We start from the raw sequence: 19690 nt of genomic DNA on the forward strand, positions 1-19690 counted from the left end.
TCCCCAAAGGTGAATTTCTCTATCTGTTCATGTTATTTAGAAAGCGAAATATGTTAAAGAAACCATTGTTATTTACTCATTACTGAAAGAATAAGACTTTTCGAGGCTAAGATTTTGATTAGTCATTGGCAACTGTGGATTCTCACTCCAAAATACTATGAAGGAATTCGCTTTTCAAATCATATGAGGGATCAGCCTTTGAAAATAAATAAGGCTCATTTGAGAGGTCTCAGAAGTTGAGTACCAAGAATCTCTATTTGTTTGAGGAAACCTTGTCCTTAGTGTCTCTAGCGACTGTCAGAAAAATCTGATTCTTTACAATGTGCATTTTCCTTTCTGTAGAAAAGAAGAAACCTAAGAAAGACGTGATTGTGGTAAGTACTGCCAGCCTCAAAACCAAACCTGGTTTTGCCCAGCCCCGTCATGCAATACGATCATAGGATCCTTTCTGTGAAAGGTGTCCATTTTCCAAAGAGAATATAAAAATGACAGGCAAGGAAAAAAGGATTGTCCCCAAATGCAAAATGCTTCTGTGCCCCAATTGGCCTCTGTATTTGGAGGCAACACTGGGGGTGAGGGGTGCTCACCCGCACTGTGGCCCCTTTGCTTTCAAGTGCCGAATTCTCCAGCCTCTCTGGCAGCCCCAGTACGTGGGAGGCCAGAGAGGCTGTGCCCAGAGCAGACACAACGAAATTCACTGCAGCCGCAGAGGCAGGATGACAAGTGCCCCGGCTTGGCAATGTTGTGCTGCTGGGACACCACTGACCCGTGCAGCTAACCCTAACTCACCTGAGTGCAACCAGTAAGGTACACAAGTGTACCCAATCTGTAAAGAATTTGGTCTTGATAAGCTGTTTGCAGCAAAACACCATAGTTATTTCCACTGTAATAGATGTTTCTTTGCTGCTAGAGCTTGGGCCTCCTTCCTTTTTCGTAGCCGTAATAGCATAAGGGCTGCAAGGGACTTTCATTAGTGTACTCTCCCTCCCCAAGTTCTTTAGAGAGGGGATTCCCAAGCCTCCTCTGGGTGGAGGTGACCCTCTTGTGGTTACACACATGGAGGCATTTAGCATGTCAGACCTTATTAATTCTTCTTTGAACATCTAGTGGCAACACCCTACACCACAAATGGCTTTTGTTGCCAGTTTTGATTAAACCCAGCCTACAGGAATGCAATATGCAGGTCATACAAATCCGCCTCCATCCATGTAGGTCACTGTTTCCAAGTCACTGCTCCTCCTTCCTACTCAGTTAATTCACAGGATTCATTTCACATTTTGTCTCTCTTCACAGACAATGACAAAGCTAAACACTGTCTTTGATGGAGAAGCCAGAGACCCAGGTAATAAAAAGCAATTAACAGTGGATGTGAATATTTGGCTGGAAACAAACTGGAGTAGTTGATTTAAATATCGTTCAACATTTGCTTTTCATATTTCAGGTTTGCTGTTTCCAAGGAGAATGGGAGCTATATTTCACAGATAGTGAAAATCAAGACAGTGCCCTAGTAATATTTCTAGTGGTAGAATGTACTTATGGACCTTGAAATCACACATCTGATGGCCAGATTATTCACTACTCCTCTGCTAAAACTGAATGTATGGATCTGGTATAGGAAGGTGGGAGGGGAGGAGGAATTTGCTGCAAGCCTCCTGCTCTGGTGCTGTCATGGCTACGTGGTTTCACCCTTCCCATGTCTGGGAAATGGCCAGCAGATTAATTTAGCCGCAGATGTACTGACTTCGTCTCTTAAACCTCTCCTTGGATGCAGAGTGGGTGGGTGAGTTACTCACTCCTGCACAAATCTCCTCCCTTGCAGCAAGTGCACTGCTGCTGTTTATCTAAGGCTCGAGCACCGCTTGTTGGGGAGGAAAGGGAAGACCATTTGCTTTTAGATGCAGTTGTGGTGGCGTCAGCTACTGAGTGTGTCACTGGGCTCCAGCTATGCTAACTCTGAGCATATCTGATTAACCAGCTGCGAAAAGTGAAATTAACGCAAAAGATAGGAAAACCAGGATGACCCAGCAGGTGTAGTGCATATCCCTTTCCCCAAGTGACAGCCACTGTGCTCTGCAGCAGGGTTCATTACAGAAAAATATTTTTTTCCTAAGGGTTGATCCATCTTACCTCATCCCCCTGAACCACAGCCCATGCCTGAGTCCTGCACTGCGATGCTTGGCCTGGCATTAGGGTCCCCGGCCCTGTGTCTAATGGCTGAGGGCCCTAGCATGGGGCCGGGGGGGCAGGGGGTGTGCTGCTAAAATGTGACAGTCAGTCAAAATAGGTCTTTAACTAATAGATATGAAAATAGGTCTGAAACAATAGGTCTAAAAATTATCCAGAAGAAGGCAGGCTTGTTTCAAGGCTTGGATTCATCTGCCCAAATTTCCACCCAAGTGCCTGTACCTTGTGTTTCATATTAGCTGGCTCAGAGCTGTCGGATGCTGTGAGCTAATGGGAAACACTAGGCATGCGGACTTCAGTAGAATTTGGGCAAACAAATGGGACCCTACTGTGCAGTTAAGCCCATCCACAAGGCTGCTCAAGGCCAGTTTGGTCAAGGTCCAAGCCCACCTGCTATTTATAAAGAGATCTGGGGGGATGGGCTCCAAAGTCCCTGCTTTTTCCCTGTATAACTGCATTTATAATATATTAAACATGGATGTTCTTGGCTGCTGCAAGAGCTCCTTCCCGGTGTTTTTGCAGGCCAGCTGGTGGCTCCCTTCCTCAGCAAACCTGACCACACCAGACAAGGATATCTGAGCCCATCCAAACTGCCCTCCAGAGCCATAGTGTTTGTGTCATGCCCAACACAAACATTAAGCTATGACACAGCTTTGTGGCGTCAGCAGAGAAATGTGTGTTCCCCACTCCTCCCTTCTCCTTCCATGGCTCATCCCAAACTCCAGAGGATCACGTGTTGGTGGTTTGGTAATGAGGTTTAATAATTCCCAAGACATCATCTGTGGAATATGATTAGGAGGGATGGTCAGGAGCTGCTTCCTGATCTGGGCTGCTTTAACATGCCCGCCTTGTAAGCAGTCAGGAAAAATAACATGTAAAGAGATCCAGTTTCATCTTTAATTGCTCAGAATGTGTTAATGTGTCAGAAACCATTAATTCTGATACAAACTGTAACATGTAGTAACACGTAACCATTTCTTTCCAGGCTTTAACGGTCTTTTGTTTGTCTCATATTAATAATGTTTAATTACAAAAAGTGCCACTATAGCTCCTGATTCTGTGTCGGTTTAGCAAGAGACAGTGATTTAGACTGTGAGGCAATCATCACACTAGACGCATGGCAATTTTTCCACCTATCTCTAGCTAGTAAAAGAACTGAAGGAGAAGATACTTGCTTTTAATGTTCAAGTAGAAATTACCCATAAAATCTGAAGAGGGCCAAAAATTTTTCTAACAAGGAAAGGTAGCCATGTGTGCTAAACAACCCAAATTTAACAGTATTTTATATATATGAAGGAAGCATGTACTTGCACAAACAGAAAATAGATAGTATTTCACTCTATTAATGACAATGTACACAGCAAGCCTGGGGGAAAGCATTTTGTGCAAATGGAGAAGAAATGCATATGGCCAAAACTCACTGGGGATCCCAGATGTCCAAGTCTTGGGTGAACCTAGAAAACCTGACATGGTCTGGAAGATGTATGTAGGATATTGTGCTCCTAGCAGGTTTTGCTACCTCAGGCAGGCAACTCTACTTGAAAAAATAGACACAGACATATACCATGGCCTTGCTTATCATAGCCAAAGGCAAAATTTTGGGGAGAGTTAGTCCTAACAGCTAAGGACTATGGATGTGTTTGTTACACTGCCCATGTTAACTCATGGTAGCTGTAGCTTGGACAGAGGTATAGGATGATAACAAGGTCGGGTTTTTTGGAATAGGAATGTTTTGAATATTCCTATTCCCCGAACTGCAGAGCCAGTTTTTATACTGATAGAATAGCATCTCCCCTGAGTGGGCACCACAATGCCCAGGTCCCCACACTCATGGAAATGAGGCTTTCCCTCTCAGGGCTACCTCCCCAACTCAGCTGATTTTCCAGGTGCTTCATATTTCTCATTTCAACCCCATCCTGAGGAGACTGTCGTGTCTTAATCTGCCAAAGCAGGAATGATTTTAATTGATTGTCTTTTCTCCCTTGCAAGTTACTGGCAAAATCTATGAATTTAATACGCATTCGGGGGCCCGGAGGTGGAAGAAGAGCAACGAGCCCCTTCAGCCAGCGCTGGCCATGCAGGTAACATCCAGTGCCACAGACAATAGTGGCCAAGGGACAGACAGAGCAGGCGCACCAAGCAAAAAAGAGCCTTCAGAGAAGAGGAAAGAGCTGACTGCAGAGACAAAACCAGCTGCTAAGCCCTAGGCAGGGCTGAGATTACAAAAGCAGAAAGAGGAGTCTGAGGACAGTGGGTTATCCTCACCAGCCCCCTAAGGCAGATACTGACCTTCTCTCCCAAAATGAACACTGTGTTGCCATTAAGCCAGCCTTAAAGCGGAGTGCCTGAGACTCCAAGGCACCTCCCAAACAAACCCTGCTCTGAACGGCCAAAGAATCAGATGTGATTTTCTTTCTATATATCTCAGCTACAAAACATAAGGTGGCCATCGCTGCAACTGGACTCAAAAGCAGGGTGAAGCTGAACTTAACCTTTGGTGGGTGCAGGTAAGAGTGGGAGAGAAGGGGAGGATGTGAAAGGGGGAGAAGAGGAAACGAATGCAGAGTGGCAGACAGAAGCATCCGCTGCCCACTGCCACTGGCAGTTTCCTCCTGGAAGAGCTTTGCCCCGCCAGACCAACACAGCCACATCTTCTGACTGCCTTTGGGGACAGCAGCATACACTCAGACATGCTTTCTCACCAGTGAATGGGGTCTCCCATCCCTGCTGAGCAGCAGAATGGGTGAAAAGCACATCAGGGTTGAAAAGTTTGCTGGTAAAAGCTAGAAGTGTTTTCTTTTCATTCAGTATTTTATTTCAGCACTTCCTTGCCCTTCCATCTTGCTCTAGAAAAAAACATGTCTTGAAATCAGTTTTGGAGTGGAGAAAACCCACAGCTTGTTATGGTATCTCAGGCCATCGTGTCAACGCTTTCAGCTTATGTATCTTTTGTAACACTAGCAGCATTCAATATCTTCACTTTTCATATCTCCTCTGGCATATTTAATGTTTTACAGAATCAAGTCAAACACACTCAAAAGAATAATGACAGTAAACACATGGGGTGAAATAATCTTTTCTGAGTGTGCACATGTATGATGTAAGTGCTATCTAAGAAGCTGATATAAAACAAGCAAACCCTACATGATTTCAGAAAATTATTTTAATTTGAAGAAAATTAATTATAAATGATGACTTAATACTCAGTGTCTTGGCTTCTTTTCTTCCCTGATAACAAAAAGTTTTTTTGGTGGCAAGGTACCGATATCAGGTGGCAAAAGAAAATACTCAGTTTAAGTTGAGCAGGGACAGTCAATTAAGATTTTATCCAATCCATCACATATATTCATTTTTGTCATACACTGGAGGACCTGGATGGAGAGACCCAGGGTAATTTCATCGAGGATCCTATGCTTTACAAAACCACCCATCACAGCGCTGTGAGTCTTTGCCGTGCTCCAAAGGAGCGGTTTGTCTCAGGAACAATTTCCCTTACAAACACCAAACATCTTCAGTCAAATGCCATTTCTTTGCACAATCAGAAACCCAGCATGTCATGAACACCACAATGATAGAGATAGGAAAGAGTGATTTATACTCTCTGAGCATGTTATCAGTTTACTGTGTCTGCGGCAGTTGTTGTAGTGCTGTTTGACCCTCCAGCACCAACAGGGCTATCCACACGTTCAGAGCTCTAACCCACCATTGTTTGCATTTGTTTGCTGTAAATACGATATATTCAATTTCTATGCAGGTGGTTTTCCAGTGACATAGAGAAATTCTGTGGTATCTGGTAGTACTGCTGTAACTCTGAACTTTCTATCACTCTTGACACCAAGCTACCCACAGGCACTCCTAGCACCTACGAATGTTAAATCTTTGTTACCTGAAGAACTTAACTGCATTGTTTTCATGACAGGAAGATACACAGGCTTTCATATTTATTTTCCTGGGCATTCGTCTAGGGCAGCCGCTCTGCTTCCTTGATTCCTCTCATTCTACTTTTGTGATTAAGAGATAATAACCTTTTTTTAAGGGGAGGCAGAGACAGGCTGTAGTTTCAGCCAGGAAACCTGGAAAGAGATTGATGAAAATTCATCTTTCTTTACTACTGTTCCCGCTGCTGAACTACACAAACTACTTTCCTTCCTTCTCAGGGAAAAAAAAAAAAACCAAAACCAAAACAAAACCAGCAGCAGCAGCATAACACAGTATCACAGCATGCTCTGAACATCCATATATGCAAAGGTATTGTCAGGGCCAATGCTGCTGGTGCCGTAATCTCCCACAGCTGGCCAACAGCTGGGTGAAAAGCAACTACCCTCGTAGTGATGGTCATATACTCTAACCTCTGAACAACTGACAGCTCTACAGAGGCACCATAGATCTAAGAGCTGCCAGATCTAAGAGCTAACACTGCCCAGGATGCCTCGGTCCAGATGAGGTGAGTTTAGCTGGTGTACTCAGCCTTTTGGGGGGCAGGTTCAGGCAAGATAAGGCATCTTGTGAGTCCCGTGCTACTTGCTGCATGGAGAAACAAATGTGCTGACCATAAAGCACAGCTACATCCTTCCTCACTCACACTGTTGCTTCAATATGTGCAATGCTGATCTCCAGCTCCAACTAATTCATCCTGATCTTCACTGTAAGACCTTATTTTGGCCATGCACAAAACCACATTTGGATCTACAAAATCAAGGAATAACAAGGCTTTATTGGAGCATCATCTTTATGCAAAAGCAGCACAATTTTCCTATCAGCTGCCCCTACTACTATTGACTTTCCTCCCCGTGAAGGAATCAAGAATGAATTCAGGTCTCACTGAGCCAAAGCACAGCCATTCATTTCTTTGGCCTGTCTTTAGTAGAGCAAAAGTAGAGAAAACAGAACTGACTGACCTACATGTACATTTATTGCATATTGTATGAAACAATATATGAAAAGATACTTTGCATATATGTAAAAGAAGCATATGTTATTTCATAAAATACAGATTATGCTACTTATGCAGTGCAGCTTTAAATGTGTAATTTAAATTAGATGAGGTTAGAAACCTCATCTAATTGCTAGACCAGCTTTTGTGCTTTTTTAATTCAGAAGTGTCTTTGAGAACACAGATTCAGTGTCAAAAACTGCCACTAGATGGACTGAGAGCAAGGATTAAGTGCAGGCTCTAGACAGGAAAAGCATTTAATTATTGGAACAATTAACTGAGACTGTGAGGCCTTTCCATCATTTGAAGGCTTCAGAAGTCAAGAATGGCTGCTGTGCGCTGTAAAGGGTTAGATTAGATGATGGGAACAGCCTCCCTAGTCTTCCAACAGCTCTGTTAGTCTCTGTGCATATAGTTACAAGGTGTGAACTTTGGTGCCATTTATTTTAGAGTGATGACACCAATATGCTGAGACTTGAAGAGGAAGAAAGGCACCTTGTCGTTCAAGCAGAGTGGCTGGGGGCAACAGTTCCTGACCTCCAGCTGCCTGTTACACATTACGCATTAATGTTATCCAAAGTCTACAAAAATCAGTGTGAGTTCTGCCACAGCTTTTGATTGCTGTGTCGCCACCTATTACACATCTCTGAAGTGCTTTGAGACCTTTGGATTAACATTGCTCTCAAAGTTTCAAGAGTGATTACAAGAGAGCACGGGTCACTTTTCCTGACTGGGTCTAGCTCCCCTGCTAGTTCATGTGTGATCATATTACTGGTTTTTTGGTGCTTTTCTCCAAAGTGAATGTACTTCTAATGCATAAGTGCTTTGCTTTCATGTTCGTATTACAAATAGCACTTGAAATAAACATTATAAGTCTCAGCTTCTGGCCATGTGACTTCATGTATATATCAAGGAATGCAAAAGTGCTGATACTGTATTTGTTCATGGTCTCCAAAAGACCTACACAAGAGAACTGTTTCAGCTGCAGAGATGGAGAATGTCTGCCCAGGAGGCTGCCACTTCGTGACTGCTCACTAGGAGCAGGACATGGGGCTTGGACCCCCTCAGAGAAGGGGGGGTCAGACAAGGCGACCAATCCTCCTTCTCCTGAGCAAAGAATCTAGCTGCTAGGTTATTTTATGAGGCCCAGACTGCAGCACCATAATGGAGATAACATTTTGACAGCAAGCAGCCACACAACTGCATATTGCATATGCCTTGGTTGATCGGTTGTCTGAGATCCCCAGCCACAACAGGCCCATTGCAAGGCTCCAGCTGAAAGGCTGAACACAGGCTCGGCGCCTGCTGGGCTTCACCTGCACATGCCTTGTCTGAGCTAGTTGCTGCAAGGTCCCCCTGTAGTCACTGGGGAGAAAGAGACTTATCGCAAGGCAGACGTGTCTAGAATGGATCAGATGAACTGTGCCCTAAAAGCAGCTCTTTCTGGCTGACTAGATCAGATATCAATGCCTACACAACACACAGACAAAGGTAGATCAGCTGAGTCTCAGCCCAGGTTGTTCAGGCGAGGGCAGGTCTGTGCTGCTGCACCAGTGCCTCAGGAAGCTGAAAATCAGCAGGAAGCCGAGCACGGAGGTCAGCCTGGCTCTGCTGCTGCCTGCTCAGATCCCAGGAGGATATGGGGCATCACGCATACTTTGTTAGCACTCTGAGGTCTGCAGGCTGCTTTCTGGTACCTGCCTTTAGGGTCATTCTGCATCTGGAAGCATGTTATAAGATGTGCTTCAAAGCAGCCAAGTAGAAAAGCATGGCCCTGGTTAGGAGATTGAAGAAGACAAATACAAGCTTCAGCAGCAAGCTCCATAATACTGAGTGAAAGACATACTTGAAAACAAAACAGATTAATAGATCTTACTCTGAATGTTATTTCAAGGATGCCACCACTGCTCTGCAGTTCTCTTGTAACAAACTCTAGCTGCCACAGGTCAATAGACCCCCTGGGATTTGATTTTGAGGCAAGGTCCTTGCTTAGCTTCCAGAGCTTGAAAAAAGCAGTTGGTGAATGACACATGCAAGGCAAGGCTTGGTGCAGCCGTGCAGTCGTGTCTGATTTTCAATTCCTTCCTGCGGATACTAGCTGGGGCCACGCAGACAGGAGCAGCAGCACCGTGTTTGTGCAGGACCTGCCTGGATTAGTCCCTCCGGGGCCGGCACAGCCCGCCCTGCCCAGATGTCTGCACTGAGCTCACCCCACGCCTTACCTGCTGGTGAGCCGTGACGGCCGACTGTTTCCAGAGGGGCTGTCGTATCCCGCTACAAACGGACCTCAGGGAGGGTTTGCGGGCTGGTGCCCGCCCGTGTAGGCAGCAGAGCGGGCAGGCCCGCAAGCTGCCAGACCCGCAGACTTGGCAGAGCTCTGGGCATGGCCTCCGACACGGGCCAGGCAGGCTGCCAGGACAACGCGTGCACGCCTGGTCACACAGGCCGCGGGTAAGGAGAAGCATCAGCATCCCCTTTGCTGGCCTGATCCCAGCTTGCTCTAGCCATCTCTCCTCTCCTTTGAGTACTAAAAGCCATAGCAAAGGCGGCATCTCTGCCGTCTGGTCAGCTGAAGACTCTCACCGGGGCCTCTGGGCGCTGCTGACAATGAGGGGGCCGGTGAGGCGCTGCATTTCAGACAGGGGAACCGCGGCAGGGGGTTCCCCTACAGAACCGCGACTGCGGCGTGTCCGAATGTCCCGGGCTGAGCCATGCTCCTGTCAGCTCGCATTGCTGCTAGCAGAGCCGCCGTGGCGGAGGACCCCCCGCCCCGGGCAGCCGCAGCCCCGGGCCCCCACCCCGGGGCAGTCCCGGGGAGCGGGGACCCGCCGCCGCCGCCGCTTTAGCGGAGCAACACTGACCCCCAGCGGCTGGGCCGGGCCCAGGGACGCCTCAAGGCCGGGCCCCAAATTGCCCGCCTCTCCGCACCCCCACCCGGTGGGGGGCGCTGGCCCGGGGCCGGGGCCCGGGAAAGAGGCAGCAAGAACAAGTGTATTTGAGAAAAACGGGGAAAAAAGAGCCGGATGGTAAGGCACCATAACTGTGCGGCCATACCCAGAAAGAGATGGTCCCGTTGTAGGATTAATTTTCTTGCAGAGCAGAGCGGGTCACTTCTGGAATCACCAAGCGCCCTACGTTCTGTTTTCTTTGAGCTTTTCCCTTCGCTGCACTGAGCTGAACCCGTTCCTTACTGTTTACATTAAGTCACAGGATGGATGCTCCTGTGCTTCATCAGCTACTCTTTTACATCCATGCAGATTGGGTGTAACTAGCACACAGGGAAGGATGCCCCGGTGTTTCTCTGCATGGCCATGGACAGCAAAGCAATAAAGAATCATACTCAGTCCATTTTCACACTGAATTAATTACTCGAACGCTCCTCCCTGCAATATCCAGCCTGACCGCATCTTCCCACTTCATGTGAGCAGTATAACCACGCTGACATCTACAGAGGCTGAGCTTTCCCCATTAACTGCCAGCAGCCAGGGCTAACTATCTAATGTATTTGCTCTGGAATGGCCTTACTTAGTGAGAGCATGCAGCCTGTGGCAGAAGCACCTATGAGATCAGACACCCCCAAAATTCCAGGGGAAAAAAAAGCAGTTCTGAAGTTCAGAAAAGTGACAGCATTCAAAGACATCAAAATGGACACCAGTGACCTTCTGTCAGAAGGTATTTCCTGTTTCCTACACACAGAAACAGCAGTTTTTACTTGCTGTCAAAGATTAAAAGGCAAGGACTAAAATCCAGATATGTAACATCACCTATTCAGCTGGTACCCAGCTCTGAATGTGTCTGAAGAAGTTGGACACCTTGGTCTGTCAATCATCACCCCAAAAGCCTCCCCAGGTGCCTGAGCATGCACTTCTAAGCCTGCTCAGAGAGACCAGACTACCAACAATGTCCAACAGCAACATATCAAGCTGAGAGACATATCAGCCTCAGTGAGGAATTTCCCCAACTACTTCATCTCATGTCAGGGTGTGCTTTGAGGTCCTACCTACCCCACCAACCCTGGAGGGGACGAGAGGGAAGGGGGACGTGAGTAGAGCATCAGTGTAACTCTCCCTGGCTAGCTGCACTGTGTGGATAGTCTCTGTGGGACAGCTGACAGCTAACGTGCTTTGGTGTACCTTCCAGGACCAGAAAAGCTGCAGCTCGTACCTGATACACTTTTGTCCCCTCTCCCCAACACTGTTGTGCTTGGTGTGAGGGAGCCAACTCAGGTGATCAATGAAGAGCTAAAGTAACAGACATTTCAGGCCAGTATTTCAGTGCTGTTCTGACAGGCAAGTCAGGACAAAGGCGAATACTCCCAGGATTTCCTCATGCACAGCCAGGGCTGAATCAATACCATATTCTTACATGCTTCTGAAGAGATCCTGCCCCCTCACTGAACCAGAAGCTTTTTCCACAAGTTAAAAGAGCATGAACTTACCCACTTAGCAAAATAAAGCAGCAGCCAGCCCCAGGGTGCCTCTAGCCAGAACTTAGCTGTAATCACTCTGCTAGCTCTTCTCACATGGAAGATTCATTGTCCTTTCGGCTTTACTAGCTGTAGGTCATGACACATGGTTGCAACTGAATGGTACCCCAAGGGATTAATCCTGAAGGGACTGATCCTTCACAGTCCTGCCCATTTTGGGGCACTAGCATTGATGCATGGCAGGTAAAACTCTGTCGCTCAAGACTGAAGGCCTATTACACTTGCTGTAGACACATCCAAGTAACTGCCCAGCATGTGGAAGAACAGGTTCATAGTCTCTTGAAGAAGAAAGCAGAGACATTCCAAGTTTCCAGCAGTCCTGCTCTATTTCCAGCAAGGTTGAAAGCTCTGAAGTACCCACATTGGCCTCACATAAAACCAGACAATCAGTAAAGTTCAAAATTAAATTACTTCCTTGATTAAGAGCTTTCAGGGCCTCAGGACAAAATGGGAATATGGCCCTTTAGCAATGCATTTCTCAAATTCTTGGTCTGGCTTCATCCTCAAGATGCTCTTCATGGAGCCAAGTACAAACCTCACAGCCTCCTGTGCCTGACAGTCCTTTCTCACTACTTTTGATGCACAGTCTCTGTGGAAACTAAAGCTAAAAATAATCACCCTTATCTCCTCTACTGGCACATACTATTTTCTTCTTTTAACCGTAACTGCTTGATCTACCTGCATTCATGATCTTCTGGAAAGAGACCCTGCCAGTACCATGCCCATTTCTGCATGAGTCCTCTCCAGGGGTACTGCTGGTGCTGTGCATGGGGTCATTGCTTGTACACAGTCATGAAGATGCTGTGTATGCCACAGTCACTGCTGGGAACCTCTGATAAACCTGAGTTCAGCTTGAGGGACTGTATCTCTGTTTTTCTGCTTTGGACCCATTATTAGCATATTGTATTCTTTTCTCTCCTCTTCTGCTTCTTATCAGGGATCTTTTTTGTGCTGGCCAGCTCAACAAAGTGAAACGTTCAGCTGAACTACAGGCTGTTTCCATGGTGTAAGTGTGACTTGTTCCAGGAGCGCTAGAAGCGCACCGTGTCAGTAGAGAGTCCAAAGACAATGCTGGCCCCTTTGAAGAGAGGGAAGTCTCTTGAGATGCAATACTCCACAAATCGCCTGTGTAAGAATAGTTCAAGCTCACTCTGAAGGCACCACAGCCTCCTTTTGCTGCATTCAGACTAGGATGTTGCATGGTACCAGAAAAAAATGTTTTCTCATTAGATAGACAGCATCTGTCCTTTATATTCTGCCCAGTCTTTCATTTCTTTGCTGGACAACAAGCTTTATGTCACTGCAGGTAGTGTCCTAGACAAGCCACTAATGCCACCCAAATGATATCAACTGATCCAGCGGAAGATCTGAACAATATAAGAGTATCAACAAAAAAACCCCCAAGATCTTCCAGGCTACAGGCACCTCTCCATGGAAGAAGGTGTGTGTCACTCATAGGACTGGGGATGATGTAGAATAAGTGTTCTCTATTTATTGTGGAGTTTATGAAGTGAAACTTGAGGAAACAATTCCTGTATTACTGTCACTGTTGTAGGAGCAGCCAAAATGTTTTGTGCTGACAGAGCCAGAGTAAAAGCAGAAAACAACTGCTTTGATCTGAAAACTGTTTTATAAGGAAATACTAAGAAACTTGGAAAGGAGTACAGTCTAGTGGCTCAAAAAGGTAATAGTGAAATACAGTATTTTCAATTCAGAAAAAGGGAAAGAAAAGCCACAGAAGCAGAAAGCAGCAGAAGGATTAACATGCACAGTGCAGCCATTCGCCCTAGAGTAAAGGAGAGCTCCAAAGGAACCTGATCATATTAAATGTGAAGCTAAAATTAGATGCTTGCAAAAGCAGATCAGGATGCAAAAATTAAAAATAGCTGCTGTATCTGCAGAAAGTGGTGGAGAATTAGATTTGAAGTCACCAGAGGAAGATGATTTAGGGGATGATATGTATAAATGGGAAAAGAAAAAGGAGCTGGGAACAGCAGCATGTATAACAACAGATAGATTACCCTCCAAAGGCAGGGGAGTGCAGCAGGTAAAATTACTGCAGCATTACAAGACAAGAAATAACCCAGGGGATTTGGGACAAATAGCTGCTGACCTTGGGCCGCAGAAAGCAAGCACAACTGTGGACTAGAGTGTGGTCCTTTTAGAAACTACTTCAAACTTTGAATGAAATTGAAATAGGTAAACTGATTAGAGCTTGTGCTAACACCAGGTTTTACTCAGATTGAGTAAAAGATCAGTATACAGCCTCCTTGATGACTGCATTAAGTCAAATTGCTGCGCAGACAGGTAAGAAGAAAATGCAGCTGGCAGCACTAACATTAAGCCACAAGCCAAGAAGAGACAGAGCATGTTTTATGAATAAATGAGGAATTGCTCAAATACTGACAGGATGTAATCGCAAGTACAAACCACCCATTGCTGATGGGGCACAGGTACTTGCAGCTCTCTTGGCAGCAACAGCAATCAATCAGTTTCCTTAAACAAGGGATGGATTATGAGAACTGGCTGCCCAAATACACCCCACCTATTCACAACAAGTGCTGATGTAGCAGAATGAGAGGGAACCTACCTAGAAAAATACTGTGAAATCTTCCTATTATGGGTTAGGTCCAGGAGGAAAAAAAGGGGGAGAGTTCCAGGGTTAGTCAAGCAGGATCCACAGTGAAACATTAACTGAAGACAGTGATGGCAGAGAATAGGATCTGGCTGAGGCAGATTTTGTTAGGGAAAGAATGCAAGAAAAATACAGTCAGGGTTAGCACAGGTTTCTCTAGCTCCTAGAGTGCTTGCCCTGAAATGAAGGGCAAAACCTTTGACTGTGTCCATATGGGCACAAATTTTAAGGATGGCGCAACCCAGGTCTATTTTGCTGCCTTCCTGACTCAAGATGAAGAATGAAATATCTAGGCAAGAAGAGCTACTAAGCACAGGCAAGTTTCTGGAAGTTGCAACTGAAAAGTATAAGGAAAAACTTCTAAAAACACAAGCCTGAAGTTTTCATTTGTTTTTTTCCTGCTCTAAATACCAAGCATCTGTAGGAGGGCAGTGTTAAGGGCACACCTGGATTCACTTGACATGACAGAAGAGGGAATTCCACATTTGAGTCAGGCTCTGAAATACAACTCCAAATGGCTGTTGCTAGCATACATAGACTTGATCTTAACCTTGAAAGAAACAACCTCACTCACTAGTATTTGGCGGGGGGGGGGGGGGGGGGGGGGGGAAATGTGCTCCTGCCCTGTAGTATTGAGTAATTTAATTATTCAGGTTAAAGGTAACTAAGCAGCAAAAACTGGCCTCTGACTTTGCAACAACAACTTTGCTTTAGGCTATACAGCAAATCTGTTGGAAATGAACACATCCTAAATACTGCCACAAGAATAAAAGTAGATGATCCAGAATGTCTGATGTGCAGTCATGATTTGCTCAAGAGTCGGGCATTTGTGGAAGCATTTGGGATTATCTTAAGACAACTTCCAAGAGTGAGATACCCTACCAGCTCCCCAGCAGTTTACAGCAGGGCAGGCAGCCAAACCAGCATGGTGCAGCACAGCATAGCCAAGTTCCCCAACTTTACAGGATGCTCAGTTCTAGGGAATAGGGAAAAATAAAAAGGCTGCAGCTACCCTGTGTCCTCAAGCAGGTGATGAGCCCACAGTCTTACAGCTCTTCACATCAAGGCAGCACCTATCCTCTTTCTTGCCTTCAGTGAGAGCTACACACCTACACATTCTACTGTTAGCAATAAGAGGTGTGTAAGCAGAGGCAGAGCCCTGGTGAATTCACTGTACATCACAACACTGCTCAGCTCTAGTATAATATAAGCTACTAATACTGCTGGCCTTTCAGTGTCCTGGCTCCAGCCTGCATTTGAGATGGGTTTGCTTGCTGGGGTGATAGCAGCCAAAGATCCCAAAGTGACTCCATTCAGCACTGTCTGCACTGGCCTCTGGAGATCTGACATTGTCAGATCTCTCCTGGGCTTGAGTTCCTATAGCTTTTCCTGCAGGATGGTGGCAAAGCTCTCAGCCACCACTGACACCACGTTAGTTCCCATAGCAGGGACTCTCCTGGGAGTTAGCACACACTGTATGTACATTTCTCAGCATTGTCACACAGGCCTGACCCTCAAATCACTGGACACAGCACCCTAAACCACAAATTACTTGGTTCCTTAAACACCTGCTAATGCTGATGGGATTCTATTCTCCACCATGGAGCTCTCTATTGCTATCCCATACTAACCCCTCCGCTTCATTTTCCTTCACTGACACCATCCAGTATTTCTTCCTGCTGTGGGTTTCTGATCATAATCCCTCTCTCTAGTATCACACCATGCATCATACTTCACTTCACTTGCTAGAGCTGCATAACTATAGCCCACTACCAGAAGAATTCATACAGTGCAAGAGGATTTTCATGAGCTCACTCCACTGATAGCTGCAAGAGAGATTGCTGCCAGCTGAGGATACCTTACCTAGAGACATGGCAGATTTCCAGGCCCTTTGTTCCCTCAGTACAGAGGGATCAAGTGCACTGCATCCCCTATAGCAATGGTGATTCTTGTGCAGTCAAGATAAAGCTGGTAAATCAGTCTCTCCCCCCCCCCCCCCCCGTGAGTAAATAAGACACTGAGTATTTCAGTGCTGCCAGCATGAATGTGATGTCAATTCAAAGGCAAAGGCTGCTCAGCCCTTTGTGGGTGTCCGGGATAAATGAGAGCAGCTGCTTGCTCCTGCTGCACGATGCTTTCCATTTCATCTCAGCTGCAGACTCTAGCAGACATCAAAGCCTGCAGTATTCTGCATCAGTCCCTCCCCCTTGCAAAGGAAAACAAGCTTTCTCCTAATGAAGGAGAAGGGTACATGTGGTTATTTTTCCTTTTTAAATTCTTGCTTGCTGTGGACTACACATCACACTCATCTTAGCCTGCAGAGCCAGGATGCAGTTAACAATTAGCTGTGTAGAGTACACACATACACAGCCTGAATTTCTACAGAATATAACTATGTATCTGTTGATCTATATTTTAGCAGCTATAGCCCTGCCTGCCACATTTGGTCTCCCTGTCTTCTGAAGGAAAGCACTTTGGGGACAGGGTGCACTTGTTTCATCTACAAAAACATAAGGGAAAGTTTCAGCCCTATGGAAAACAGGAACGTCTGAGTACATATGAAATTTAAGTTTTTGTTGAAACAGTCAGTCATAGCATGCTAAGCTTTCCAACTCTGTTTCACTTTCAGTTGTGGGCTAGACCATAGCCATCAATGAGGCATATACTGATCTAATCTATTCCTGATCTCATGTATGCAAAAAATACACACAGTTACCATTTTACAACTAAGCCATCCCAATGACTTTAACAGGGCTATTTGTGGCAAAGTCGTTTTTTTGCAGAACTAGAGCTTCAGTTGTTAGATAAGCATATACTAAATAGACAGGAACATAGTTTTGTTAAAAATATTAAAGGTTAATAAATGTTTTAGCCACATCATATGTAACCTTAAAATCCCAAAGAATTATGACATTGAAAAACTTCGTTAATCTACAATTAGCAGGTTTTTTTTTCTCTTAGGCAATATGAAAATTCATAGAATTTTTAGATTTTAGGATGAAATACATATTTTAAATAAGCACATGCAATGATGCAAACAGGGAGCCTCTGGCTAAAAGACAAAAAACAAGGGGCAAACAATGGCCCATCAGGTGTTAGGAAAAAACCTCAGAACATTACAAAGAAGGGACCTCTGAAAAAAAAAAAAACTTGGTTCAACCTCTCACTCAAAGTAGTGTTAACTTTGATCAGGTAACAAATAATAATTTGCTTCAGGTCTAGCTTTGAGATTTAAATATAGTAATAGAATTATGAAAACATCTAAATATTGATCTTTGTAACCTCATACCAGTGATCCTATCATAGCTCACCATGATAAAACAGCACAGAGCTTTTTATCTCAGGTGGCTGTAATTCTGCTAGGAAGAGAGCAACAGAGAAGGTCCAATAGTTTTGACTTGCCAAAAAAAAAGAAAAAAGAAGAGTTCTATGTGCAACAATAAAGTAATTTTCTTTCTCCAACTCTTCGCTGTCTCTCTCTTCCCAACTGTTCACAGTGATATAGATATAACATTACAAAATGAGCTATGTGTGATAACCATCAGTTCAGGGCAACATTAGGTAATAAATTAAGTCACTTCAATGAAGAATGGGGATTTAAGGTTTAAAGTTAGCATTAGGAACATGGAACCGACCAACGCAAGTGAAGAGGTCAGAAAGGACAGCACAAAAATCATTGTTGGCAGGAGTTCTTGAGAGGCAGGAGACCAACTAGTGCAAGAAAACTTCAGAATAACACCTCCATATATTTATAATCAACTATCTGACTCAGTACTTTAAATCTCGATAAAAGCTTTGTATTCTATGTTAGCTAACACCAAACCATTGCAATTGCTGTCCACAATGTGTCTCTCCACAAAAGTCACACTACATTTATAGCTCAATGCAATTCTGCTGGGTAGGGCCTGGTAGCAGAGATAAAAGAAAAGATCATGCTCATCTTTTATTATCAATACTACCAGTGAAGTTTCAAGACCTAGTTCAGACCACTGAAATGACGGAAGACTTCCCAGCCATAATTCATTTTCTGATAAGGGAAGTGCAAACAGCATGGAACTACTAGAAGAATGCATGTGCCCTGGCCCACTTGCATATACCATCTACCCAAGCAAGGATGTGGAGACACCTGGGTCTATCACTGTGTTAACACCGATCTGCTTAAAGACTTTTGAGCATGAAGCTAAAAAAACCACTTCATTGTCAAAACCATTTGGCAGTGACATCAGCCCTTTAGATCATAGCCCAGTGCTGCTATCAAAAACGCCCCAAACAAACCCATAATAGAAGTAATTGGTTTCATATCTCACTTCTGAATACAAGAGTGGTATCATCCTTCCTAAACCCTATGCCCCAGTCTTCTCCTGCTAAGAATTGCCTCTTGAGTTGCAGAAGGTCCAGGACACAGAGGGAAGGTCCCGAGAAGACTGCATTATGATTTTGAGTGCCATACTTTTAATGCAAGAGTTGGAACTGAGTACTGCTTTTCTCTTATCTTCCCTCAAGAGGCCTTTGTGAGGTGGGATGATACTTGGTACTTGAATAACCACTGAGAAAAGGCAAGCCTATTTTCTTGTGGCAGTAAACACAGCTAGTGTTGTTAAACAGGAGACAGCAGAAGCTCATTGCTTTCAAATCCCTTATTCAGGAACATGGAAGAAACAGAATAGCATGCTTTTAAAAAAGGACACTTGAACATTGCACTTATCTCTTCCAAAAGGAAATTCAAATGAAGTTTTGGACAGTTATAAGTAATAAAAGCCCCCAGTTTGTGCTGACAGAAAGAAGTGCTGGGCAGCACCAAGCAGCTTTAGTCTGCAAGCGCGACAGATAATTCTCCCTATAAGAAAACCCAAGGCATCAGTATAAAAACCCTTCTGTAGCACAGATAACTCATTCAGCTATAGCTAAAGCCATGTCCCAGAAGCTACAAAGCCAATACTGCTGTAACAGCGATGCAAATGTAAGGACTCAAGGCACTTCATTTCAGCAACAGTTATACTTATTTTATTATACTCTTTGGACTGGAAGTTTACTATCAGAAAGTCAGTAGCTCTGGCACACTAAACAATTAGGATTTGTGTTATACATACACTATTACATCTATTTTAATCACAAACAGTTTAAGCAAATCAAAAAGCCTGAATAGCTTATTAGATTTGTCAAATTCAGTCAGATATTTTTACTAAAGAAGTCCACATGAGAAGAACCAAATATTGCTCCCAATGAATAAGCTGAACAACATCAATGAAGACTATCATGTTCAGACATCTCCAGTTACGTCCTTTCATACACAAGCATTGTTCAGGCACCTCAAAAGGAATTCATAGAAGCCCAGACACTAGCAGTTGGAATATATCAGCTTTGATTTCTACAGTATTTGTAAGAGTTTTGGGCCACACTTCATTTTTTTTTCCCAAGTGTTTAAGTCATCTATTGCATACATATATACAGT

The 19690-nt window shown here is 44.6% G+C and overlaps 1 protein-coding gene across 2 annotated transcripts in view; it reads left to right on the forward strand.

Annotated features, from left to right (window-relative positions):
- Nucleotides 1-5384, forward strand: part of CDHR3 (cadherin related family member 3) — a 66839-nt gene extending 61455 nt beyond the window's left edge. For both annotated transcript variants that reach the window (XM_069801817.1, XM_069801818.1), the window contains 3 exons: nt 343-374; nt 1294-1342; nt 4174-5384. In XM_069801817.1, the coding sequence (XP_069657918.1) occupies nt 343-374; nt 1294-1342; nt 4174-4391 (299 nt within the window). In that variant the 3' untranslated portion in view covers nt 4392-5384. The remainder of the gene's footprint in view (nt 1-342; nt 375-1293; nt 1343-4173) is intronic.
- Nucleotides 5385-19690: the final 14306 nt, after the last annotated feature.

This window comes from Haliaeetus albicilla, chromosome 14 (assembly GCF_947461875.1).
Source record: "Haliaeetus albicilla chromosome 14, bHalAlb1.1, whole genome shotgun sequence".
NCBI classification, from domain to species: domain Eukaryota; kingdom Metazoa; phylum Chordata; class Aves; order Accipitriformes; family Accipitridae; genus Haliaeetus; species Haliaeetus albicilla.